Source organism: Neodiprion pinetum, chromosome 4 (assembly GCF_021155775.2).
Source record: "Neodiprion pinetum isolate iyNeoPine1 chromosome 4, iyNeoPine1.2, whole genome shotgun sequence".
Taxonomy (NCBI): domain Eukaryota; kingdom Metazoa; phylum Arthropoda; class Insecta; order Hymenoptera; family Diprionidae; genus Neodiprion; species Neodiprion pinetum.
Window position 1 is genome coordinate 6,321,132 of NC_060235.2, and position 26,990 is coordinate 6,348,121.

Below are 26,990 nucleotides of genomic sequence, written 5' to 3' on the forward strand. Positions count from 1 at the left end.
GCCACGAATGTTGTTGTCAGATAACCTCTGAAAGATTTCAACATTTTTAGACGGACGAAAAAACATGGCCACACTTTATGTAACTCAATATATTTGTTTTATTTTCATTTATTCTTTACCTATTTTAACAAAATATTGCATATTAGCTATTATCAATATTAATTTTTGGTCTCTATCCCATACTGCTACACAGCCTTTATAACTGGCTAATTATGAATTATTATTTTCATCATATAAAAACTACAGAGTTAAAAGGAGCAAGAAGCAAATTGTATATTCTTCATATATGTGTGTGAGTCAACGATACAATGGAATTTGTAATAATCACAGCCTGCAATAGACTGCGAATGAATATTACTTGTAATATTTTCATCTCTAGAACGTTTTATCTATATTAAGTACAGTGAAGCTGTGATTATTGCTTGCTTGAATGGATGTATTCAAACTACATTATTTCACTTGAATATCATTCGATCTACATGGTTGAGATATTTCTTGTGTGTCTGTCTCAAATTCAGCTGCTTTTGGTACCTAACTTGAGCAAACACTACACAACATACAATAGTAAGGGGAAAGTTATTGTTGTTCAATAAACGGTTCAGAATTAAAAGAAGAACGAAGACATTTCCTAAAGTAAAATTAAAAATATCAGTCCCTCTACAGATTGCTCATCTGTTATCGCTTAGTAGGCACGTCCGCATCAACAGCTGTAACAAAATTATTTTTCACACATAAGGACAACATACCCTGTAAAGTTTATTTGAAATCAATTTGAATTCTTTGTGAGTGGATCTGAATTGCGCCTCAAAGTTTTCAGCCACAAATAAATAATAGACGATCAGTTTTTGCTATTCAATGACTTGAAAAAATGAGCAACCTGATTAGGTATACTTACTTTTCCCATCGCATGCAACAATTTTAACTTTGTCCACAATTGCTACCTCCTGCACCTCTCTGAATTCGACATCATTTAGCATGAAAGTCCACACATTGTCACAAAACCTATACGTGTTTAACTTTCCAGCCTAAAAAACAACGCAAATCATAAGATTATATCAATTACAGGTAGATAAATGCAGTGAAGCATCGTCATCAAATTTCAATGAACTGAGAAAAACTTCAAAAGTTATTCTAAACCAATAATGATGTATATTAGTTATCGACAATTGGATTTCAAGGCAACATGAACAAGTGCGCATTAAGTGAAAACTAGTGTAATTCGATTGAATGATTATCGAAAACTAACGGAGGTTGCGGTTTTTGTAAAAAATGTTTAACCTTGAAAGTGAGTCGCGACTTGACCCTCGTAGCGAGAGCCTGATTAATCGCCTTGTCGAATTGTAGGAGCACTTTGATCGCTAGTTGCGGTGTAATTTGGCCATACTGGAAAAGAGGAAAAGTGTTATTGCGGTAGGTGTGATTTGTCGTTTAAAAATTACCCTTCGTTCCATAACCTCTTCGGTCTGCAAAACTATCCCACAGTAAAACGATACGTTACCTGAATCAATTCGTCCAAACTTTCTTGAAGCGTATTACCCAACGTCGTATTCCTGTACAACTGATACGACATTTTAGCCGACTATCGAGGTAATTACAGCGAAGTGTTCACCGCTACTTTTGACAACAACACTTAGAGTCAATGAAAAATAATTCACACTAGATCGAGTGCCGATGACGTAAAGATTGTTAATGTCTTGAATCGATACTATCGATGACCACGTTATCGATATCAAATGCTTGATGGCGGTACGTCAGTCGACCAACATAAGAATATTAAGCGGGAGTATTTGAAAATGTATTTATTTTGATACCATGCTTTTAATGAATTTAATTCGCAAGGTACTTAAACGATGATAACAGAAAAACCCCTCCCGCGGAATAACCGTTTTTCAATAATCGTTTTATCCTGCCGCTTACAAAATCTGGATAAACATCTCCCGCGGTCAAGAATACGGATTAAGTATAGGGTTAATTCTTGCGCCAACAAGCTGATAAAGCTCAATCCGATGAGATTATAGATCAGAAATATAACGATGTCAGACTTAATACAAATATGCGATGATTGGCCGATTATTCTGATAAGAATGTACTGGCTGTCGTTACGAGACGACTGGACAAGTCGCGTAGATGAAATGAAACGACGCGTTGAATTTATAGTCTGATAAGGTCAGGTCAAGAGTTGAAATCATTAATCGATAAGGAACCTCGTTTAAACGAAAGATCAGGGCAGACAGTTTACATATAATTATTACGATCATCGATGTGATTCGAATTTGAAAATAAAATCGAAGTGCCGTTTCACGTACCGTTTACCGCCCCCGAATGATGTTGGCACAACTTTTTAGAGGCTTGAACATGGAGTGGAATGGCGGTGGAGAGATGGAAGAGCGAATGTCTATTCGTGATTCCAGCAAAGCACTCAAGAAATACGGGAGCACGGCTAAGCACATGACGCGCAACGAAAACCTTGTAAAGCACGTCGTTTCGGCGAGCGATACCCTCCAGGGTATCGCGCTAAAATACGGGGTCACGGTACGTAAAGGGCTTATATTACCACTTGTCAATCACTATTTTTACCCTTTTTTATGTCACTCGCATAACAAACGCTTCTCTTTGCTTGACAATATTTATCATTTACCTCACTTCTAGAGACTGGAACGTCGTTCTTGAATTGATGGTAAAACCACTGGTTTCTCATTCTCTAACGTACATCAATCGCTCATTGTAATCATCCTCGCTGATTTGCATTAATCGGTTGTCTTCCCACCTATCATTTGCATCCTTTGCCTATCCACTTCCAATCACTTGTCGTTAAAATATCCCAGACTGGAGTTGATTATTTCTGTGAAATTTTCCAATTCTGTTTGGAAATTTTCGTACGTTTAATCCCCGTTTGAACAGTCACATGTTTTCGATTCTGTTTATGTTTGCTTATGATAAGCTTGTTGATAATACGCAATGCTAATCGATACCCCACACAGTACACAAAATTGATTAAATAGAAACGGCTAGAAATTTCATGATGTTATTGATGATTTTATAAGCTATAAAGATGGTTTATTGCGTAAATAAATACCTGGCTGATATAAAATAGATTTTTATAATCAACTGTAAACCAACCCTTTATTTAGAAATTAAAATTCAATTGATTGGCATACATATCAATTACAGTTTTGTAAAAATATTAAAAACCTTATGCAAGGTCTGTTCCTGCGCAAGAAACTGCTACGGCAAACCTTGTTTCTGTTTGCACTTGGCATTACATATCTCGCTCCTTATTACAAAAGTATATACACACACGTGATTTTTGTCACATGACTGAATTGGGTTGATACTTTCTCTTTCTGTGCCTATTGTGCAATTACGTTTCATTTTCATGTACACTTTAACTTATAAACTTATTGTCTGAATAAAAAAACTTTCATCACATATTTCAATGATTATTTTTCAATTTCACGCATGGTAAATGATGTTTGGATGAAAATTGAACCTGTGTGAATGATTAAAAAAAAAAAAAAAACCCAAGGTACATTTTTGGGTACAAAAATTAAGCCGAAACCTCTTCATCTGCATATTCAATGTATTCTATTCACGCTGACACAGTTTAATTCACAGTTTACACCAGGACCTTGTATAACACTGATATGTTTTACTGCGTGTACATGACATTACTGTAATTAAGCACATTGGTTGCATGCTTCATGATATTTGTGTCAATAATTACACGCAAGCCTATTCAAGTACCACTTATTCAAACGATACATGCGTGATTACAATTGAAGGAAGAATTTTAACAATCACAGATCGAGCATTCTTAGGAATTGTCATTTGGTATATTATTATTATTACTGCACCAAAATATTCACAAAATATGTTACAAAGATAACAAAACATTTGTTAACTCTAGGCGACAAGATAAGCCTGTATATCGGTCTGTTGCGTAGACAGATTTATAATATTATGTTACCTGAAGGTTGAACAGAAAAGAAATAAAAAAAGGAATGATCCGAAGATGACAATTGATTTCACCATTAGGGTCAAGTAAATATTAATGGCGATGAATAAAATCGTTTTTAATCGACTTTTTAACATGACGTTCGGTTTTGAGTAAACCATACGGCAGGTTACGTAATTTCAGTATACTTTCATTGTAAACTCTTGTAAAAATATACTTATAATTTTTCTATTTTATTCTTAGTTTATAAGCAGGTAAAATTGAGGCTTTTGTTTTTATTTCTACTCGCGTTATTCTCAAATATGTTTTCCAAGTGTGTAAATTTCATTGTTACGGCTTTCAGGTATCAGATTTAAATATTGATTTTGGTCATGTTTTTTATTTTTATTTTTTATTCTTCCAGACAGAACAGATACGGAGAGCAAACAGACTGTGGGCATCAGACAGTTTATTTCTACGTGAATATCTACTTATTCCTGTACCTGGAGATATTAACGCTTCCTTAGGAAATTATTCTATCCTGCCTTCGGGTGCTGAGAGTTCACAGGGTATCGAAAGCGTAAGTTTTCTTACTTTAGTTCAGATTCCATGTAATAATTGTTTAGAAAAAGTACACGTATTCATTTAATTTTTCAGATAACTAGTCCTTCGTCGATAACTTCTTCCATAGATGACGAAAGCTCCGTAGATGATTTCTTGGCAAAAATGGATTCATCGATAGCGAGTATGAAGAAAGAAGTTAAACGCGCGCAAGGAAATAGTGAGTAAGTTACATGCACTTTAACGCTTTTTATTATTGAATTGAATATTGCGCTTAAGTTCTGAAAATTGAATCAATAGCTTATTAGATATATTTTTACTTGCACTCTTTGACACAGTTTTGGAGAATATGCGTAAGTCCCCTAATTTATGCTCTACTGAATCAATTATCATTTGCTGTATGTTTCAACTTCCAATTTTCAACACTTACCACACGTTAATCATAACATGCAATAGAATTGATTTCGCAAACAAAAACAGTCCTTCTGACGCATTGAATTTGAATTATTTTATTTAACTGTAGTAGGCATTATTATTATTAATAATAATAATAATAATAATAATCACAAACAAACTGAGCGTACCTTTTCGGTTAACGTCCCCATAAGCAGTTAGCTTGTGCGTAGTGAGAGTGGGATGGGTTAGTAACCATCATTATGCGTCTGCAGCAATCTCAACATATCCAAAACCTTGCTTAGGTGTAGCCGGACTTATTTCGAACCTCAGCTTGTCGATATGGCGCCTAAACTAGGTACTCGTCTTACAATTTTTGCGAGCTGCACTGAGGATTTGAACTAAAGTCCTCTCATTTCATAGTTTTGCACGCTACTATGGTCCGCAATAATTTTCCTAAAACACTTTTAACGTTCTTCTATTTATTGAATTTCATATTTTTCAAATTAGACCTACAGTCTAATATCAATCGGGATTTTCTTGAAGTTATGAATTTATCAGAATAAATAGGAGTTGTATCGTTTTTCTAAAATACTATACAATTTGGCATGAAATAATTTTGTACTTTGATACTTTTATGCATGTAATAACTCTTCTCGAATTATCAATCAGTGACGAAATCAAACTATTTTTAGCATGACTTTACTAGAAAAGGTGGATAAACAATTCTAATATTAATATATGAAGGGTTGAGTGCCAGAGTAGCCTAACTCACATTCTCGATAAGGCTTGTTTCAAATGGCTTAGTATAGTTGAAGTGAGTTTTATCGACAATGTGGTTTAGGCTACGCTGGCACTGAACCTTTCATATATTCATCTATTCTTATCATGATTTGATGTTTGAATGTTTCCGGAATATATCTGATACATCTGGCGTTAGTACCAGATCATGATATATGTGACATCAGAACGGAGCATGTGAAAATATCGCTATTCATTGAAATAACAGGCTCATAAGTTGCGAAACAGTATTTAAAAAATAGATATTATTTTTGTTTTGGCAAAATGTCTAGGTTTTGCCATGAGGGGGATGACACGTTCACGCAGCGGCGAAGAGCCGTTGCTAGATTACGCAACTCACACCCCATTAGTTCAACCACAAACTCATCAGCCGAACCCTCTGAGCTATTGAGGACATCTTCATCCGGCGATGTTCATAATTTGCCGTCCGCCGTTGTCATGACTCAAGGAAGAAGAGTGAAGACGTCGTTGCAAAGACTGCAGCAACAGCAGGACGAGATGTTTCAGTTGTAGCAATTACGGTCGACTTGCGCTATATGTGTAAGGACTTAGGTTTTGGGTAATGAGGTAGATATATTGGCGAAAGCAGTGCTGGATTATAAATAATTTCGCACCACACTTAATAGCTTAATATGAAAATGACGATCACATCGAGTATCTTCACGTCACGTCACGGCATGAATGACATTGAAGTACCAAACATACATTCATACGTGTATATTTATACATACACCTATATATAATGTATATGTATGTATATTCATGTTTGCAGTGTAATTTATACACTTGACAAGATAATAAGCGTTAATTTTTTTTTTTGACATTGGTGTCCAGCATTAGAACGCTTCAGACTAGCCGTTTCTTATTGAAGAATGTTTGAATAGAGATTACGTGAGGTATAATTGTTGCAAGCAACAGGGTAAGTGAATTCCCTTTATTTTTTTAAACCAATTACGTTAGGTTATTCGTTTTTGAGTGAACCGTCGCTCGCAGAGATTTCAATTTATTTTCTATTTATTGTTTTTGTTTCGTTTTCTGTTTATAAATATAAATTTAATATCTTACCACTGTTGAAAATTTTGTTAAAAAAATGTTAATTTTATTGAACTGATCCCAAATATCAGTTATGTACATAGTCCGATATACGTTGGCAAGTATTTTCTTACTTGCAACAATTATGCTCAAATAACGTTGACTTATTAAGAATAAAAGATAGATGAAGTATTAGTGTTGAACCTTCTGATGCCTTACATATATTGTATCCAGTCTTGAACGAATTGAAAGTTAATTTATCTTTAATTAGCTTATCACACCGACTTACCGTGCTGTTTGGTGGTAATCTACATGATATTTGCAAATTCTTGGCAACTTGTTCATTTATTATTTGAAAATAAAGAAAATCAAAAAAAGAATTAAAAAGAAGAAAGAATCTATTTAATGAATGATATTTTGCTTGGATACTGTGAATTTATGCCGTGAAGAAATTTCAAAAATAAATGTTGTAATCCATATGGACACATTGTAGATTTCCAACTTCCAAGCTTCAGTAATAATAGATTATAAAATATCCATACATTATAAAGAATATATACATTTGATGCTTGGTAAAATTGTTAAGCTGAAAAATTATGCAGTTCACTATTCAATTTAACGAATTAGTAAGTTATTTTGAAGAAAAGGTAGCCACTGTTATTTTCCGCCGAATTTATTTTACTTTCTGCAAGTTTTTAAAATTAGCTTTCTTGTTTTACGCAGTAATTTGCAAGAAGAATAGATTCATTTAAGTATCAGCAGAAATGAAATAGAAACTTAATTCTGTTGAAACCGAATTGAATATAAATAATATTTACTCGAATGTTATAATTACTCAGTAACAAATACCTATTTATTTTTACTTTCCTCGCGTATGAAATATAAATATACAATATATTATTTTATATAAGTGCAAAATATCTGTAATCTTTGTATAACAAACTAGGTAAGAACTTCAAAATTTCGCAAAAAAATTATTCTTTCATCTCAGTATGTGTTTCCAATATAAACTTTAGTTTACTACGGTTTTTTTTTTTAGAAAATGAAAACTGAGAAGCCCTTGCATAATAATGTATGGACATAGATCATTTTTGTAATGTAAATTTCTATGTTTGCACAAAAATAAACTGTTATATTATTATACATAATGATATACAAAGGTGTATATAGGTAAGTCTATATTCATAGAAAAGAAAATAATATTGTAAAGAATCATAAAAACGTGTACATGAACTATAAATTACATAGAATAATTTGTAATTACTGTACAATGTATGTATCTATGTGTATAAGTTCTGATTCAACTGGTTCTGCTTTGTTTGCTGGGCAAAGTAACATTTACCTTGCGAATAATACGCATAAACAATTACTGTAAAAAATATTAATTATAATTATGGAAAAGTTTTATAGTCAGAATTATAATTATGTTACAGAACAATTATTGGTTTTCAAAATCTTGTCCTTCGCCCGATCTCCAGGAGATTGCCTTCTGTTTATTATCAGACTTTATAAAACTTAACAAGAAGACTACTTAAATAACTGAGCATGATCTTTTGAAATTGACATTACGAGCTGTATGATTCATTAGGATTATAGCTGTGAAAATAGGTACAATATTTACACCTGTATGTAGGACAATTTCCTTAGAAAGGAGCATGCTAACGGCTTGCCAAGTTTCATAATTGAGGTGTATCGACTGCATACCAAGCAATTTTTACATAGCATTTTGCACTTACATTCTAATTGTCATATGCCAAGGATGCACGGTACACTTTTCAATTATGGTTCATTAGGACTTACCAGTGAGTTCGTCACTCTGGTTACATTCGTTATAATAAAAAATGTCCATTCTGCTTTAATCTATCGCATAAAGTGTAAAAAAAATCAAAAGAAAAAAAAAACCTTGTTACTTGGTGCAATCTTAGATATAGTCTATAAACATCGTCATAATATTATGCTATAGTATGGTATTACTGTCATCCAAATAAATATGTAAACTATATTACTATAAATGACCTAATTTGTTGGACGATACAAGTTTATATTAAATAAAATAGCAATACATGCAATTAGCTCGACATAGATTCCTTCTGCACTGACCAAAAAAGAAAGCAGAGAACGCATGTAAGCGTGAAATGATTGCCAAATTTTTATAATTTGTCGCGTTCACAAGTCTTACAATTTAGTACCTGAAATGCAACACGGCAGATATTCATACAATCGGTTTGGTCTGCAACACTGTGTACTTTAGTTGTCGCTATTATTTTAGTAAAATTTGTTATAATTAATACAGATAATCAATAAAACAAAGATTATGAAATACTATTTGTCATGTTATATCGCAGCTGTATTATATGTTGATATTTCTATTGCATCCAACGTAAAATGTTTGTATCTATTGTAGTATCATGTATGAGAATAAGTTAATACGCAGTTGGTACGAGCTTGTTGAATTATCCATCTTACGATACCAAGTTAGTAATTAGTTTCCTACAAATGTCCATTGAGCAATCTCTGTATCTTCTGATCATTTTTCATTATCCCAGCTTTTACTTGGCGTATTTTATCCAACTGAACTTTGATATTACCTTCGATGTCTTTGAGAGTTCCTTTCATGGGTTCTATAAACTCCTCTGTTGAGCTGTCATGATAATAACAAAATTTATGCGTATTTTATATAATTATTTGGAATATTATTACTGCTTTAACAAGAGTGCGACAGTGCTGTTTAAATATTATATAATTTTTTAATACTGAGTAATTATAGGTGCGCTGATGAATGGAGATAGTTGTCGACTATTATTTACTCACATTTGCTCCTGGCGTAATTGTTCACTCAATTGATTATATTGACTTCGCCATTCATGGAGTTCCCTCTGCATCATCTCTACATCTTCCTGTTAAGCAAATACAGGTCGTTGAATGCATGCAGGTTGAAAAGACTGTATCTTTGCAAATGAATAAAATGGACGTAATTTTCTGCAGCCTTGTATGGTCTCAATCAAAATGCTATATAACTACAAAAGTAATTTTTTACCTGTAAATAATCCAAGAGTTTACCCAGTGGGTTTGTCGCTCGCGTCAAAGTTTGAATAGAACTTCGCAATTTATCAACTTCTTTTATTGCTGTTTCACGATCTCTTCTTGATCCTGCTTCCCATTCCTATAACAATATACACGTGAATTTTATTCTATGGATTTGGAAATATACTCAGATACTACTGGTCTGAGATACTGGTGCATCAGAAGATTGATTTGAGAAAGTAGCGGGGACTTGAAAACTTAGCCGGTTAAACGTGATGTTCAGTATGTGATCAGATATTCAAATATGCTCACAATCTCCACCTTCTTGGGCATAACATCGACATTGTCCGTATTGATTAACTCTCTTTGAGTCTCCAAGATTTGAGCTACCAGATGTCCATGTTCTTCCGAAAGCTGACTTTCAGTCCTAGCTAATCCATCGATGTTTAGGGAATCCCCACTCCCACCTGTCTCCATTACAACCATATCATCAACGTCATCTTCCTCTTTTGTGTCAAAATTTTCTACGATTACATTAACAGTGCCCATTGGAGTTCTGAAATGAAAAAAAAGCACATTAGAAAAAAATACATATGTGTTAATGTCTAATTACTTTATTATCAATAACCAATGATCCTTAGGATTACGTTATATCTTCATTTAAAATGAATTCAGTTTTTGATCGCATCCTAGGAGCTGCAGGTCTAGCGCTCATTGGCCTGGCACTGGGAGGACGCAGTGAAGTTTTTGGTCTCACTACTGTCGTCTCAGGAACTCTATAAGCAAACCACAGTAATAGTTTGAAAACTTTACAAACATTGTTTTCGTTTCATTACCAGATTATAAAAACACTATCGAGCTATTCATTAATATTGAACTATATACTTATTAGACTGACATTGTTGTATTTGCAGAATCGTCTGGGGGACCTGCAGGCTTTGGTGGTGGAGAACCTGGATGCTCAAACGTGTACTGTTTTTGTAATTTGTTTGGTACTGTATCTGATTTCGATGATTTATGATTTGGTGACAGCAGGCTACTTGCTTCTCTTACTTTGTTCCCAGCTGAAGATTTCGGTTTCGATTCACCTTCTAAGGGAGCTGAGTTTTTTTCTGCACTTCTCTTTGTCCTACCATCAGAATGTGAGCTTCTACGAGAACCATCATCATTCGCGCTTGTTTTTCCCCTTATTTCAGCAGATTGTCTTGTTTCTGGTTCTGATATTCTATCAGGCGGTTGTTCCGTTTGGTTATTACCTTGTTGCGATTTTACTTGCTTGTCTATCGGCGAGTTGGTATTACGCAACGAAGATTCCGTCATTTTATGAGTAGGTGAATTTGTTGAATCTGATAAAGCAGGTTTGGTTTTTGGGGAGTCTAACGTTCTTGGTGATGAAGGATCTTCCTTGGGTTGAACTGACACTGAGCGTCTTTGTCGCCTCACCGAAGATGGCCGTTTTTCTTCCTTGGACTAAAAATAATTTAGTAATACAATCATTGGGCGACATTACAAGAGTTATGGATAATATGTTTGTCAAATGACTAAATCTTTTATAAAATCGTCATGGCGGTGTTCAAAACAATGGAAGAAAATACTTTCTTATCGATCAAAGTAAAAAAAGAAAAGGCTCTACGATACAAAAGGTAAACAAAATACGACGCTCAACCTATATCTAAAATAGATTATCTACTCTAACTCCTATATCAACATCTCTTTACCTCAGCAGAAGGAATTTCAACGATCTTTTCTTTTTTATCCCCACCCTTATTTTTTGCTTTATTCTCTTTTTCCTGTTCGTGTAGTTTTTCTCGTCTATTCTCAGCACGGGTTTTAACTTCTTTGGGTGCATTTTTGCTGGTGCTTGTAGACTTTTTCTTTTGATCAATCGGAGGCTTCTCTTTTTCCACTGGTTTTCTAGATTGTGAAGACTGTCTAGACACTGGCTTCTTAGACTCATCTTTAGCAACCAGTTTTGATTTCACTGGCCCCTTAGATCTACCATTACTATTTTTATAGTGCTCTATTGCTTCTGCGCTGCTGATCTATTGTGAAAGATAAACAATTACACAGTGATACCATTTTGAACATTGGGTTTACCATTTTACGAATAACTAGAAATTATTGTGAATACCTTTTTGTCAAGGGCTTTTCCAATCGCTTGCAGTAACTCATTGGTTCGAGTGGGTTCATGTCCAGCGATGATCTTACTGGGTCGTACCATGAGATTATTTCCAGTAATCAACTCTGAAATGTTTAACTTATTATGTTAGCTATCTAGAATAATCAGGAAAAATATGACCATCTAGATAATTTGTGTCTTCGTTTCACTTACTCACAACGTCAATCAGTTTTGTTAAATACGCAAGCTTGGAGTCTTTGTCTTTTATATTTTCGGAATTCAATTCATCCTCTGTAAAAAGACCATCGAGAAATCCAGTTTCTCTAATTACCTTTAACATTATAAGACCGTTAAGCACAATAAATTAGCAGAATAATTGCAAAGTTTTTATTTTAAATAAGGGTGAGCAATTATGAAAAATGAATTAAATGTAAAAAAGCGCGTAATATTAACTAACAGTATTACCGATGAGACTATATCATGTAGAAATCTAAAAGGTGGTTTCTTTAACAATTTTTCCGTGAGTGGTGGTTTTTTAAAATATTTCCCAAGAATATCTTGAGTTTTTTTAATTACTTCCGGCTTTACGTCTTCCGTCATTTTCTATTATATATTATGGAAATAAAATACGACGTTTCAAATGTTGAAATAGATTTGACAGGGCGATGTTGTATACGTATCGGTTGCTGTTGGCGACGGATCACGTGATCAGATTTATAACCACGTGATCTTCCTCCACTGAAATGCCTTCCTCTCGTCACGCGCAGGGCAGCCAACATTACAAACTCGAATTGAATTGTGAAAAAAAGCTTAGCGATAAAGAAAAATACGATATTTCTTATAAAATTAACGATGGTTATAGCATTTGAAAATAAAATTCCCTTTTGGCTCATGTTATTTTCATCAAAATATCTTCGGAATTGAGAATCTTTGCTTCACAAAGGCGTGCCCCTTTATGTAGGCCATTTTGTAATGCGTCGTGTCCCAAGGTGGACGTTCCATCAGGGGCAAATGTTCGTGTTTATACATTTTTTCCCAGTCTTACTTTAATATTGACACATTATTTATTCCAAACTGAAACACAAACTGGTATTGCTGTTTAGATTTAGGATAATAAAGTGTTTTGTACATGAAACAAACACGCTGAGCAACGTCTAGATCACAGGTATCGTAGTGCGAGGTTGCAAGTAAAGAGATTTGGAAAACCATTGATCATCGCTGCGTCGGATGTCAGGGAGATTCTCTCCCGTTAGACTGAAAGCATGCCGCGTGTTATAGGTAATTACCCGTCCCCGATGATTACCAATCGGTGCCTTTCGTTCATACGTATATTTTGGTTAAATCGACGAATTCACGCCATTATACATGTTGTCTGTTACAGAAATCGTAAAGATAGAACATCCCGTCCCGTCAGGGAATGTCGAGGAGGCTGTTGAATTATTGTTTGGTATGTAGTGGCGTAGTTGCCGAAAGTGATTGTTAATACTGTTATTCTATTACTACGTATCTTTTCTGTAATACAAATAAAATTTTCTACGATAGACGGGTAAACTAACCATCTGTTCAACACCTGTTTGATTTCTATTGTAGGCGACTCACAAAACGAAAATGCCATACAGGCTGCAGATGCTCAGGAGGAGATTGAACTACTCAACGGACAGTGTAAGGATAAAATGAGTGTGTATTTTTAGCACCTCAAACAATTATTATGTATACGTATATAATTCAATACATGCGTACTAATGTACATTGACATCATAATATACATTGACGTAGAATTTTTATTTAATAACACGAAAGGCGGCTCCTTTGAAATGGTAATAAGTTATTAGGCAAAAAATTGGATACAATTAATTCTTCAATAATAATTGACTCAAAAACATGCAAAAAATATCAGTTATTCTATGTGTCACACAAAGTGGGATTCTAGAATTTGAGATGGCTTTTGCGAATGACGTCACAAGTAGTTTTCGAATCTGATTTACTTACAATGATGAGCATCCCATATTCGATAACATTGTCAAGTAGTTCTTTACTACTAAAGTTGATCAGATATTTTTTTAAATGAGCAATGTAAATATCAATGACTTAGTAAGTTACTGTTACAGATGAAGTTTTTTATACTAATACATGTGTTTCCATTACAGCTGGGTCAGACGAAACTGATCATATAATTGAAATTATAACAGACTACGAATGTGTTACCTGTCGCCGTATATTCAAATCAGAAGATGTAAGTTCAGTTACCATTTCTGTATCCTAATAAGTATGCTGTAACGAGAACTGAGCAAATTAGTATTCCATACCTTTTATTAAAACCAATTTTATGTGATTGTACTTAAATTCAACATCAAGCTTTTCTGTGCTAGTCTTTACAACGTAAAGAAAATCTGTGCCTCCCATGATTCTGACCATAAGAATCCTAATTCTAACAGTAATATTATGTACATTTTTACTCAATTCTACAGTTGCTAAAGGATCATTTGGATGTATGTCGAGACGAGGATGACCGTTCAGATGCTTTAGAAATCGGACAAATAACTGGCTATGATTCAGACGACGAAGAGTACGTCGAAGAACCAGATGACGTCAGCCAAATTTCAGATGGTAAGTGTTAATACGGGTGCAATCATTTGCACAAACTTTTGTGGCGTTTGTTAGTAGCATTCACTAACAATTTACTATTCATTTTTTTTCCAGGCGGCAATACACCAAGAAACAACAATCTTGCAGCAGCGATAAAACCTGTGTCCGTCGACAAGTGTCATTGTTGTGGAGAGGATTCATTAACGGCACATACTGACGGATGTTTGAAGTGCGACCACTGTGAATTTTCTTTCAAAAAACTTTCTGCTCTGGAAAGGCACATGGTTGTGGTTCATTGGATACAACAAAACTTCACTTGCAAAGTGTGCGACCTTGCATTTGCCAATAAGAAAAGCCTAACCAAGCATCATTACACTGTTCATGCGAAACATCAAGTCTTTAAGTGAGTGAATTATTTTGGACAATTTTTACACTATTTATTTAAGAATTGATGATAAAAAGCACTAGCCAAGAAACATCTTTGATAGAAAGACCTATTCAGAATTTTAATAATTTTTTGAATTTTTTTAGGTGTGAACGTTGTGACAAATATTTTTCAAGAAAGTATCATTTGGATAGACACATTATGCAAACTGGTTGCGACGGTGTATCTCGTGCTGGTTTTGCTTGCCAAGTAAGTTTCGCATTTTTAGATATCATTATTAATGTCAGATAACTGCAATTTGCATGTTAAAAATATATTTGTAAACACTACCCAGAGGCTCTGGTGTATGATATCGAATCCAACTTTTGATTGCAGGTTTGTCATAAGGAATTCACGCGCAAAGATAACTTACGAGAACACTTGCGTATGCATGCAGGAGCGCCGCAGAGGCAGAAAAAACAGGCATGTGCACATTGTCCAAAAAAATTTTACACAAATCAACAATTAGTCATTCATGAGCGTACGCATACAGGAGAACGCCCAGTTGCGTGCGATCTGTGTCAAAAGAGTTTCCAGTCTCTTCCAGCCATGAAAAAACATCGACGTGTTCACACGGGCGAGAAACCATTCCAGTGCAAATTTGTAAGTCTAAATATTTTTTGAACTTATATACTTTGACAGGAAATATTACGCTCTATCAACGTACGCATAATGTAATAGCCTAAATTTATGTATAACTACGTATTCAATATAGATTGACTATGCATAATTTAGGTTTTGGTTTGAAAACAAGCGAAACGCTTAGAAAAATTATTGTTAGCTTACGCATACTTGTGTTTGTTATTACTACTCTTTGAGTCATTGAATGAAAAGATATAACAATGAAAGAAAAACTTTACATCCCAACTACATGTATGCCATCAATTTAATTACAAGCAAACAATAAGGATATGAAGAACGATCAAAGTAAGTTTCAATGCAAACGTATTAAGTAATGTAAAATATAGGGGCATTTCAACCAAAACCGACAAATATTAGTCCACGTTTTTCCCAAAACTTTTTCAAAATTTTGATAAACTATTTTATCGCGTAAACAGAGAAAAATTCACACCAATTTTCAATCTCTTATATAAACATAACGAAAACTGCCTCAAAGAGTCAAATTTTCATTTAATTTACTATTTATTTCAATTAGTTTGCCCATCTATTGACGCTTACTTAGTGATGTAATTAATTTTAGAAAAAAGGTAAGTACGTACGGTAATATCTACTATATTCATCAAGACAGATGAAAAACATGTTTCCCGGCTGTATTATTTATCAAACACTGAATTAAATTACTCGGTGAAGCGTAAGCTAATAATCATTGTCGTTTCTTGAGCTATACTAACTGAAAGTTCTTCCACCGTAGAATGGGAAACATTGATATGTGCAGTGTGCTACTATACAACTGCCTCTATGTGTGTGAATTTTTCTCTATAAAATTTAGAAATTTACCTAGTATCATTATGATAAAAATTAAAATCGTGGAAATGAATGACCTAAATGGTTTGTCGGTTTTGGATTGAGTACCCCTGTATTTGATTAGAGATTAAACGTGTTTTTGAAAATATTATGGACTTATGAAATTAAAAATGATTAACAATACAAATTACACATAAATATTTTACATTCTAAACTTGAAGAGTTACACCAAAGCTACGTTTATTACATATTGCTCTCTATATATATTTATTATCACTGCTTTCTGTTTATCAGTTCAATCCAACCATCAAAAGACTTGTCGCGTGATACTTGTGTGACTATTCAAATGAGATTCAGTTTTTTTGCTAGTCACTTTACTCGCGTAGAAAGTGTCTTTCTCTTAAATTTATCAATGTAAATAATACTGACAAATCAAACGTACCCTAATGAAGACAAGTGATATACGCTGTGAAATAGCACTCATTTTTTACTACAATATGTGGTAGTAATGATGATTCTTGATCAAACATTGTATGCTATTATTACTAGCAAAATTTAGACAGTAGCTTAATCGAATATATTCTGTTTCCCTTTCAGTGTGACAAAAGATTTGCGGCACGTGAAACTTTGAATCGCCATCATCGTACACACACGGGAGATAAACCACATGTATGTCAGTATTGTGGTAAAACATTCATACAAGCAGTCCAGCTGCGGGCGCACGTATTTCATCATACAGGAGAACATGCATTTTACTGTGACGTTTGCGGTAAAGCCTTTAATCGCAAAACTAGACTAACCGTACACATGAGATTCGTTCATCAAGGAGCTGCACCATTCGAGTGTGACTTGTGCAAGAAAGCTTTCATCCGTAAAGAAGACCTTTCAAGACATTACGTTCTTCATACTGGAGTTAAACGTAAGCTGATTTCACAATTCCTTATACTTATACACGTATGTGATATAATGGTTGGAGGTGCGTGCACCTAGCGAGTAGAATTGTAAATTCATGAATTGCACCTCATTTCAGCACACAAATGTGACAAATGTTCGAAGAGATTTGCGGTCAAGTCCGCATTGCGTGTTCATATGAATACGCATAGACGTGAGATGCCACAGTCTTGCGATGAATGCGGACGTGCGTTTATTAGACAAGATTGCCTGATGCGGCACATGCGGACAAAGCATCGAGACATGCTGGAAGATGCTATGGCAGAAGCTGAGAAACGTCGCTTGCAGGAACAGTTATGTAAAATTGCCTCTAGCGCAGCTGCAAAGACAAAAAGTGTCGGAGCGAATGTTACTCTATCTCAAGATAAATTACTCAAAGCTATTGTTGATCTACTATCCTTGCTTGTCGAAGAAGAAACATTACAGGTATGTTGATTATAAGTCGTATTGAATGTTCTCCACTACAATATCAAAATACGTTTTTTGCCGTCTATTTTTTGAAATTTCGCAGTTTAAAAGAATCAATTTTTTATGCAGGCATTCGGTTGGCCCAAAGCACCAATTCAAGACGTCCTGGAAGCTGTAATTAAGCGTTGTGGTCATCAACCCATTCCATCGGATAGTGATTTACTATTTGCTCAGCGTTTGAGAGAGAATGTAAAGATATTATTCACAGTTGTGATCGAAGATGAAACTGTTAAATCATTATTAACATCACAAACTGTTGATGAGGTAATATTACATGTTTTAAAGTTATCCAAAGAAAAGTAGGTAATACGATGGTTCAAAAAAATACCGATCAGACGTCATAGATTGCTTGAATTGTTCAGTACTTTCATACTTAGCTGTTTTTTGTGATCCTCGTTTAACAAGCTTAGTTACGTGCGATCGTTATAGAACAACAATTTTCAACGAATCAATTTCTCTACCATTTCGAACCAAGGTGCACTTTTTAGTATGTTATAGACATCCGTGTAAAAATAAGTATGATAGTCGTGATGATTTTGGACAAATATAGTGATTTTAACTATCATTGCAAGCAATACCAAGTTGGAAACGATAAATGAAAATTGTTTCCTAAACATGACAGCAAGATTTTGCTAATAATTAACAATTTCTGAGATTTGCACCCACCACAAGTTATAAATTGGCATGGTACTCTATTTACGTAAAGTACAATAGCCAGCAACTCTTTAGTTCAGGAATATATTAGTAGTCACTCTGTACATTGCGTAAAGTAAAAATCTTTACATTTGTTTCAGAATACGAAAACTTCGTATTCTGTAATGCCATCGGTATTAAATTTATCTACGTTTATTGAGAGAATAATGAAATTTACGATAAACTCATAAATAGGCATGTCAGATTATCTAAAAGCCACACAAATACTCTAATAGAATGATTATAGGTTTTCATTATTTGAAGGCTTGTATTGAATTGTTTTTGTTTTTTTTGTTTTGTATTGAAACGTGATTGTAAGTAACAATAACAAGGTTAATTGTAACCGGAAAAAAATGCGTGTGGAATTAAATAATATGGCAGTGGAAGCGTTGATGTTAAAACAACACTAATTCTTCCTTCCCATTTCTTACTGAATTTTTGAAATCACTGTTATTTGTTCTTAATACGTTATTGGTTATTGGGATTTTTTGACCAAATTAATTATAGAAAGACATAAATTCAGTTCTTAGGTGCTTTCGTATATTGAACTTGCGATTTGACATTAATTCATAAATCCACTTATTAGATTGTTACTTTTTGTAGTTATCTAATATTTAAAAAAATTTTTGAAAGGACAGAAAAAAAAATAAAGAAATTAGTATTAAGATGAATTCAAGCGACTAAAAATGAAGTAAGGTCAGATCAATGCTTACAGATAGAAGTATGTTTCGTTCAGGATTTGGGATAAATATGTATAATGGATTACAAAGGGAATTTGCAAATTTAGTCAGCTTAGTTAATTGATTGCCAGAACACAACAAAACCGATCAATTGAAGAAGATAGATTTCTATTTGGCGAAAGAGTAAAAACAGCTTTGATTTTTTCATGGGTAGTGCCTTCAATCTTTGTTACTTAAATCATGTAGTGATATAAAAGTCATCTCATAATACAAAAGACCTTAAACACATAACAACTACGCCGAGATGATCGGGCAACCCTTACCTTTGATCCCCAATTAAAGATAGACGGCTTTGGCAACTGGCAACTTTTCTCTACATATGATGTAACAATGTTATATTTCCACCATTAAACATTTTAATTTCATTAGTTATAACTTGTTTTGTACCTAACAGTTCCAGCTATTTTTTCTTAGATTTTAAATAAACTTGACTAATCATATAGATAGTTGAGACAATTGACCAAGATTTACCATTTGAATTACCCATCATGGATTGCTTGCTGATTAATTGTATAAGAATTGCTACTACTTTAAATGAGAATTATTCCGTTAATTAATCTGCAAGCTATGTGGTCTCATTATTACTATTTTTATTACCAATTGTTTTAAGATTGCACCTCATGTAATAATTATTTTTTAACAATAAAATGATGTTCAAATATTTTTATTAGCTTTTCCGCTACCAATCAGTTACGTTTAAATACCTAACTGTGTAAAAACCCTCAACTTTTCAGGATAGGAATAGGATTTATTACAAATCGGTAAACTGGTAAAGAAAGTTCACAGTAAAGTTTAACTCCAGTTCACTTATGGTACCAAAACATTCCATTCTCATAGCTATAGTCCGTTTTATAAGAGTTCATTGACATGGATGATAATTTGGGATATTTGGTAAGCGGAAAGTTAGGTGAATATTTGATTAGTTTTAAACTTCATTTCCCATGAATAGGTGTGAAATAAAATTAAGAAATTCATGTTGTTTTACAGTTTCAGAAAATCAGCAGCTTTTAATACTCCTACGTCCTTGTCACTCAATACAACTAACTAGCTCAAATTTCTTTACGATTCAAGCATCTATACATACAGTATAATATAACTGTAATTCAAATATTCAGCAATTTGGTGGTGGAGGAACACCATGAGGCACCAGTGGCATGTTCACTCCAAGACACTTTTCTTGGCCATCAAGAGCTTTGGTTTTGTATCTATAAGTTTACACACTTCTCAATAGCGAGAGGAACAAAAAAAAAATTCGACAATTCACATTAACTAAGATTGAGAATATTTTTTTCTTGCATTGGCTACACGTCGATAGTATGCAATACAATATTAATATTCACAATTAAATCCCACTCCTAAGTGTTTCGCGATACATAGTTAATTTCGTTATTGTAAATGAAAACAGTTTATTTATACACCTTATTTTGAACAGGTAGAAAGAAACCGAGGATTATCGATTCGTAAATTTTACAGATGAACAAGGCGAAACATAACTTGTCAAACAATAGAATTGAGCAAAAATTTCAGGGTAATAGAAGCGGAACCTAGGTATTCAATTATTTATAAATAAGTCGTCGACCGCATTCAGCGTAAGAGGACAGCTATACGTATAATAACGTAAAATATCAACCTACTTACATACATCTACTTACAATAGTACATTAATTATGAGATGAAATAATATCAGGTATTGCTCTTCAAAAATCTGGGCCAAAAATTTTCAATTTTATCAAAAACAAAGCATGATTCTCACACAATTAGACACACATAAACAAACAGATGTCTCCAGAGCAGTGTGATAACAACAGATGACAGTATTTTAGTATTGGAGCATTGAATATTGAGTAGTACTAAATTTAATCAATCTGACAATTTCTTCTCAAAATAAATATAAAGATCACAGTAATTGGTGAACACAATGTGTACGTTTCTTAAATTTAAGAATTATAAATGTGGCGGAATGTTACCTAAAGAGTAATTAAATCTCTTGCCAATACTTGACAATGAGATTAATGCAGCGCAAAATAGCAAGTTATAACTAGATCTATAGTTGAATGTCAAGTTTGCCAGCAATTAGTCGATACATTAATCTACTGCTAGTAAACGGTTTAATTTTCTTTATAACTATGACAGGAATCTTTGTTGTTAGATAAATCTATGAAAACTTGAACAATGCGACAGATTTGGCAGTATGATGAAAAAGGGTAAAATTCTTCCCACCTGTTCAATTAATATTCAAATAATAAGTTACAGTAAAATTATTTATTCCTAAGACTTGGCTTGCAATGAGCCTAAGGTGACTTAGAGATGAGGCGTCGCCTATAAATTTAATTGGTTCTGCGTTGATCAGTTCGCAGCAATCCAGCCATTGGATACCAGATAGTGAAGGATCTTGCTCTCCGGCTCAGACTGGGGTGCAACGCCTGATCTCCTATTGCCATTTAGATACTCCTGCGCACAAAGGGTACCTCAATGTTTAGCGAATGTTGTTGGCTGTGTTTACGTTTTTCTGAAAATTTATTTAATAAATATGGGAAGTGTTATACGTACTTGCAACAACAGGGTCTTTTGGGTAAGATACTGCGTTGGTTTCATATCTAGCTGGAGACACAAGGTCTTCTCTTGTTTGGTGAGAAGTTGAGCTGCCGCTTCCATCTCTACGTCCCTTGCATCGGACACTGTAAATCCCGTTGGAGAGACTTTGATGGCTGTAACAGTAGAGTTGTTGCCTTTCTCCAAAGTAGTTTTTGAGAAAGCAATTGTAGGATGGGTGGAATTGGTATGGCTATCTTGCACCGCCAACTGATTGACTGGAATCGTCGTCCGATTGGGACTGGCTTGATTGATTATGTAGTTGCTGCTGGCTGAGTCTGCCTTTGACGTGCATTTTTGGTCTGTTAAACCGCAGCTTTTTTCTTCTTCTCTGTAATCCACACATACAATATGATTTCTCGATCTTACTGTATTGTATATTGAAGCTAATAGGAATAAATCTCGGCTAAAACAAATTTATTATTATTTATATATTAATTATATTTCAAATTTCTATTAGCTTCATAAGTAGTTTGTACAGGTATGTATGTACAAGGGGTTTTTGTGTTTTTAGTCTCACATACCTAAATTTTTTCTGTATCTGTAAGTCAGCTCAAATACAAAAAGTGAAAAATTAAAAGAAAAATATCGCCACAGCGTCAATAATCTTGCAGAGTTAGCAAATAATCACGAGGGCTATTTACTTATTCAGAAATCGAATGTGTTACAAAATTCATCGGATCTTCACATGAGATGAATCTATAGAAAAGTACGTTAGAGAAACAGGTGTGAATTTGTTTTCAAGAAATTTTTGCAACCCACTCATAATAAAAACAAAATATAATCATTTGGAAAGCGCACTTAGTTAACTGCAAACTTTGCACATAGAGCTTCGGAAAATTTTCATGTTTGAATTTGCTTCCAATCGTACATGGGACTCACCTTTTTTTTAACATTTGGCGGTGTGTTGGTGTGGACGGCCCACTGCTGCCCTAAGTGAAATGCAAACTGATACAATCTGTTCACAAACGCCTGGCAACACGCATCACAAATAATTTGATTAGTCAACAGTAAGCAAAAGCTAACACGTTATTTATTCATATTTGATGATTAGATCAATGTGAATCCGAATTTCGTGTAATTTTTTTGAATCATTTTGCTGACGCTGCAGTATAATTGTATTATGGAAAAATGCATCGGTATGTAATTTGAGATTTCTATCACCGTAGTTCATTTTATCTAAGAATTGCAAAAATTACAGCACGACCGTAATAAATTACAACAAACACAAGTAAAAGTATTTTGCAGTCGACACATCAAAATTCATATGTGAATTTCTGACGTGTAGGCACATATTACATAGGTCAATGTAAAACATGTAAGTTTGAGATAACAATGACACTAAAACTATGCCCTGAAAATGGAAGAAAATGTTGATGACTCATTGAATTATGTCTCAAGGTTATTGTCGATCTGAACAAATGTTATGGATTCAGGTTACAATAGGTGCAAAACATTTAGGTACGTAAGTGAAGCGTATAGCTTATTATACAAATGCAACATACATGCGGCGTGCATGAAACAATATCAAAGGGACCGATATGGTATTACATAGATCTAATTTTTTGCTAGTAGGGGTGTTTTTCCAAACACATATATTGAAAATTGCAAGGACCGAGTGTATTGAACATCAAAAAAGAGAAATGTCTGACTAAATCAACTTTTCTCAAGGATTTGCTTTGCTAAATTTTAGCCACTACGTATAAAAGTACATGAATAAATTATAAGGATAATTATCGTGAATGATGCTCGAGTTGCTTTATTAAGATAAAAGGATAATTATTACGAGTAATGCTGGAGTTGCTTTATTAATAAAAAATTTAAAATACGACAGCTGTTGGTGAAATTTATATCGTATATTATCACATCATAGAAAGTTTGGAAAGTTGCCAAAACAGGCAATTCTGGAAAGAATTAAATAAACAATACATTCATTCAAAACATATAAGATTTTGCAGTAGTCTTTTTTCTTCTTCGAAGAACATAATATATGGGATATTGCTGAAAAAGAGAGTTTGATAAAAGAGCGAATGGAAATGAAATTTTCCAAAGATTTGTCATTCGGATAAGCGAAATGCCAATGTCTAGGTAAAGGTGTAAGCACCTTCTGTCAATCTGGTTTGATTCTGTATCTTTGAAGAGGAAAATAAATAGCGACAGAAGTATTTACTCTGTTCGACTTTCAAGGATCGGCCAGTGACTGAGAAATGATGTGACTAATGTTATTCAATGATAAACTTCCACACACTGAGTTTAGTATACAGTTACAAACATGTAATTTTACAAGTTCTACAATTTTTACAATACCGAAAAGAGAGTAACAAGAAATAAAAATCCAAACGAGAACTTACAGATTTCTTTTCAGTCCAATGATCCGTCGTTTCTGTTTGACCTTGAGTCTGTGCCATGACTTGTTCGAAATGGGCACATTCTTCATGCCTGGTGATACCGTTCTCTCTGTAACGACTAAGCTCGGTTAGCCGTAGTCGGAGCTCTCGTTCCCTTTCCAAATTAGTCAAGAATTGTTCGTGCTCCTGCGCTGTGTAGAATTGGGCAAACGTTCGCATTCTATCCCGAAATTCTCTGTATGTCAAATAATGAGCAACAATGGAAATGAAAGACAAGCATAAATTCAAGGACATTTAATTTAACAGCAAATATAACAATTACCTGAGTGATCATAAATTGTGGGTTAATTCGTTTGTTACCTGTCTTCTTTGCTCTGTTTTTTCTTGATCGCTCTATCTTTTCTTGTCGAAGCAAAGAACGAAGAGACAAGTTGATAATCTCTAACGACACGTTTTCTTCTTGCTCGTTCACGTAAGTTATTTGTGTACATGTCAACTTGGGCTAGCTTTAGCGCAATGTCAAGGTCATCGTCTTCGGCAGGAGTGAGAAACAACGAAGAAACCAAAGACTCTGCCTCGTGTTTATAATCCTGTAGAAAAGAAAGAAGTTATTCATGTAACGAAGCTGTTGAAGATGAACGAAATTTTTTTTCCATATGCTGAACATACGATATATGGAAGATTTGTAGCGCGTTGCTAGAAATTGAGATACTCGCTGTAAATAACACACCCTTTCAAAATCATCCCGCTGTGGCATATAGCCGAGCTGAGCTGCTTCTTCTGGGGTGATATCTAACGGTGGCAGTCGCGAGGTCAAGTCTGGCGATAGTGGCCCATAATCAGAGCTAGTTTGATCCGTCAGGTTTGGTCTATAACTTTCAGTCGAAGGCCATGTCTGTTTACCGATATTTCCATCAAGATATCTGGCGATGTATTCCTCTTTAGCCTCTGCATAAAGAAAAAAAAAAACAATCGCATGAATAAGTAGTATGTTATGTAGCAACGATTTAAAAGTGTTTGCAGGATATTTTCACTCAGTTCAAAGTTCCGCAGCAATCGCTGAGCTGATATTAATTATCATATTTTAAACAGGGGGGGCTTGGTATACGTTGTACGTAAAAGTAATGAATTTTGCAAGAAAAGAAACCTGAATCTAAGAAATAAATTCAGCTACAAAAATAACGCTCTTTTACCATCAGGCGTTCTTGTTTCAATATGTTTACTTATATCCTCCCAATTTCCAAAACCAAACTGTTCAATCGCATCGAGAAGTCTGAGTTGTTCTCTCGCTGTCCAACTTCCTCTCCCGCTAAATATGCTAATTGTACCAGAATCCTGAAAAATAAACAGAATTAAATATAACGAGACATTATTACAAAACACCATGATAAAATATGCATGTAAAAATTTGTTGAGCTCAAAGAAATGCTTACCATAAATTGATAAGAATGGTCATTTTTGTGCTGTCCTATTTCAGCACCAGCAGAAAAACACTGTAAATGAAATCACTCTCATTGTGTGACAGTGTGTATGCTGAATTTTAATTGAAGTAAAGCAAAATTTTTCATCTACAAGAAGATAACAACAAATCTGCAGGATAAGTTACCACGTAGACTGTATACAAAGATTTAGGAACAAATGAAAAAGGCAAAACTGTTGTGCACGTAAGTTCTGTACAACATAATTGCTTTGCAAAAGATAATCAGGCTGAAAAGATGCGGTGAGAATCACATATCCAGAGATTTAAGGCATTGGCGAGCACAACATTACAGCAAGCATTTATGATTAAATTGAAAATAATTTTCATTCTAGATGAATATCGGATTACATATTAAGAAAAACCATAGTTCACCGATTTTTGTTTCTCAACAGTAACGATATTTCCGATTGAGTAAATTATCCTAGTAAAATGTGTTATTTTGCAAAGAGAATAAGGAAGTTGTCAAGGTAAGAAGATTTTCTATCCAAACTAAATATCTTGAGAAATCGTGGATCCGTAACGAAGCGTAAATTAATTACACACATGTAGCGGCGTTGCGAATTTCCCGCTCATCGCTTGTTGCGATGTCGCAAATACAACGGTGAAGAGCGAAATTATCGAAGCGCGTCGTCTTTCAAGGCCTGAGTCAAGGGTGGGGAAAGAGGGAGAGAGAAATAAAAATATTTGCCGTTAGCAGGAGGCAAAATCTGGCGAAAAGTTTGAAGGGGAGGTGGGCAGTCGGTCGCGAGGTCACATGACTCGACTCCCGAGCATCAGGGCTGAGGGCCCCCCAATCCCCATTCGTTTCGCCCCTGGGCCACTTACGACTTACCTGTAAGCACAGATCAAAGTCGGCACATTCCACGCATTTAACACGCAACCCAGCGATGTCCTCCTGGCAATATGTGCAATTGTACTTAGCGTAGAGATCTGAGAACAATATTTAGTCATTAATACGAACCGAGCTCGACTCAGTTCGGTTGGAATCGACCGAAAATTCAATCCTTACAACGAAGGGACCTACGTACCCGCCATTATTGTTCTATGGCGTTTATTTCCAGAACGATCGCTAGTGACGTCACCACATCCTAAGGTCAACCGAAAATAACCATAAACTATTACAGCGAATCACGCTCATTTTTTAAAACAATATCAAATCGAGTACACGATGTATAGTTGAAAGACACTTCGCTCATCCGTATTTATTTTTCGAACAAAAACCACCCGAAATATACTACCTGATTGAAAAAAAATGTTGTTTACGAGTGTAGCGTCGTTTAGGAAATGCGCATGCGCTACGCTAACGCCCCTCGTTGCATCGCTCAGGAACGTACTATGTATGTATGGTACAAAACGCCTAGCTGCCAGCAACAATTTATTCCACAATTGCCAACCTGACCAATCCTATATTCGCACGAT

At 34.5% G+C, this 26,990-nt stretch overlaps 5 protein-coding genes across 18 annotated transcripts; 2 read left to right on the top strand and 3 right to left on the bottom strand.

Annotated features, from left to right (window-relative positions):
- Window positions 1-74: 74 nt before the first annotated feature.
- TfIIA-S (general transcription factor IIA subunit 2) lies at window positions 75-1,686 on the bottom strand. The gene is made up of 4 exons (XM_046623243.2): window positions 1,499-1,686; window positions 1,279-1,383; window positions 896-1,025; window positions 75-707 (listed from the first exon to the last, which is right to left on the bottom strand). The coding sequence occupies exons 1-4, from the start codon at window positions 1,568-1,570 to the stop codon at window positions 676-678; spliced, it is 339 nt and encodes a 112-aa protein (XP_046479199.1). The 5' UTR covers window positions 1,571-1,686; the 3' UTR covers window positions 75-675.
- Window positions 1,283-9,046, top strand: red (LysM peptidoglycan-binding domain-containing protein red). Of its 5 annotated transcripts, XM_046623233.2 has the most exons (6): window positions 1,283-1,410; window positions 2,346-2,532; window positions 4,359-4,514; window positions 4,592-4,719; window positions 4,834-4,848; window positions 5,962-9,046. In XM_046623233.2, the coding sequence occupies exons 2-6, from the start codon at window positions 2,356-2,358 to the stop codon at window positions 6,200-6,202; spliced, it is 717 nt and encodes a 238-aa protein (XP_046479189.1). In that variant the 5' UTR covers window positions 1,283-1,410; window positions 2,346-2,355; the 3' UTR covers window positions 6,203-9,046. The 5 variants fall into 5 exon arrangements, with proteins under 5 accessions (XP_046479189.1, XP_046479190.2, XP_068991371.1 ...); XM_046623234.2 differs by lacking the exon at window positions 1,283-1,410 and having other exon boundaries at window positions 2,147-2,532; window positions 4,592-4,715; XM_069135270.1 differs by lacking the exon at window positions 1,283-1,410 and having other exon boundaries at window positions 2,149-2,532.
- IFT54 (intraflagellar transport 54) lies at window positions 7,711-13,536 on the bottom strand. Of its 7 annotated transcripts, none has more exons than XM_046623192.2 (11): window positions 12,330-13,052; window positions 12,078-12,195; window positions 11,877-11,989; window positions 11,464-11,787; window positions 10,799-11,215; window positions 10,631-10,698; window positions 10,393-10,521; window positions 10,058-10,301; window positions 9,759-9,884; window positions 9,533-9,618; window positions 7,711-9,362 (listed from the first exon to the last, which is right to left on the bottom strand). In XM_046623192.2, exons 1-11 carry the CDS (start codon window positions 12,462-12,464, stop codon window positions 9,212-9,214), a joined length of 1,911 nt encoding a protein of 636 aa, XP_046479148.1. In that variant the 5' UTR covers window positions 12,465-13,052; the 3' UTR covers window positions 7,711-9,211. The 7 variants fall into 7 exon arrangements, with proteins under 7 accessions (XP_046479148.1, XP_068991367.1, XP_046479147.1 ...); XM_046623191.2 differs by having other exon boundaries at window positions 8,336-9,362; window positions 10,644-10,717; window positions 12,330-13,051; XM_069135266.1 differs by having other exon boundaries at window positions 10,067-10,301; window positions 10,644-11,215; window positions 12,330-13,055.
- On the top strand, window positions 12,671-20,855 carry LOC124217491 (suppressor of Hairy wing). 2 transcript variants are annotated; one of them, XM_046623195.2, is made up of 12 exons: window positions 12,671-12,877; window positions 12,968-13,142; window positions 13,246-13,311; window positions 13,455-13,541; window positions 14,012-14,097; window positions 14,333-14,471; window positions 14,565-14,853; window positions 14,982-15,084; window positions 15,211-15,477; window positions 16,897-17,218; window positions 17,330-17,676; window positions 17,788-20,855. In XM_046623195.2, exons 2-12 carry the CDS (start codon window positions 13,127-13,129, stop codon window positions 18,019-18,021), a joined length of 1,956 nt encoding a protein of 651 aa, XP_046479151.1. In that variant the 5' UTR covers window positions 12,671-12,877; window positions 12,968-13,126; the 3' UTR covers window positions 18,022-20,855. The 2 variants fall into 2 exon arrangements, with proteins under 2 accessions (XP_046479151.1, XP_046479152.1); XM_046623196.2 differs by lacking the exon at window positions 12,671-12,877 and having other exon boundaries at window positions 13,002-13,142; window positions 13,455-13,526.
- On the bottom strand, window positions 19,303-26,859 carry Ada2b (Transcriptional adapter 2B). Of its 3 annotated transcripts, XM_046623204.2 has the most exons (10): window positions 26,600-26,859; window positions 26,404-26,501; window positions 25,525-25,584; window positions 25,285-25,426; window positions 24,822-25,039; window positions 24,452-24,681; window positions 24,095-24,326; window positions 22,626-22,675; window positions 21,702-22,074; window positions 19,303-21,602 (listed from the first exon to the last, which is right to left on the bottom strand). In XM_046623204.2, the coding sequence occupies exons 1-10, from the start codon at window positions 26,604-26,606 to the stop codon at window positions 21,498-21,500; spliced, it is 1,515 nt and encodes a 504-aa protein (XP_046479160.1). In that variant the 5' UTR covers window positions 26,607-26,859; the 3' UTR covers window positions 19,303-21,497. The 3 variants fall into 3 exon arrangements, with proteins under 3 accessions (XP_046479160.1, XP_068991370.1, XP_046479165.1); XM_069135269.1 differs by lacking the exons at window positions 26,404-26,501; window positions 26,600-26,859 and adding an exon at window positions 26,115-26,358; XM_046623209.2 differs by lacking the exon at window positions 19,303-21,602 and having other exon boundaries at window positions 21,789-22,074; window positions 22,626-22,715.
- Between the last annotated feature and the right edge of the window lie 131 nt (window positions 26,860-26,990).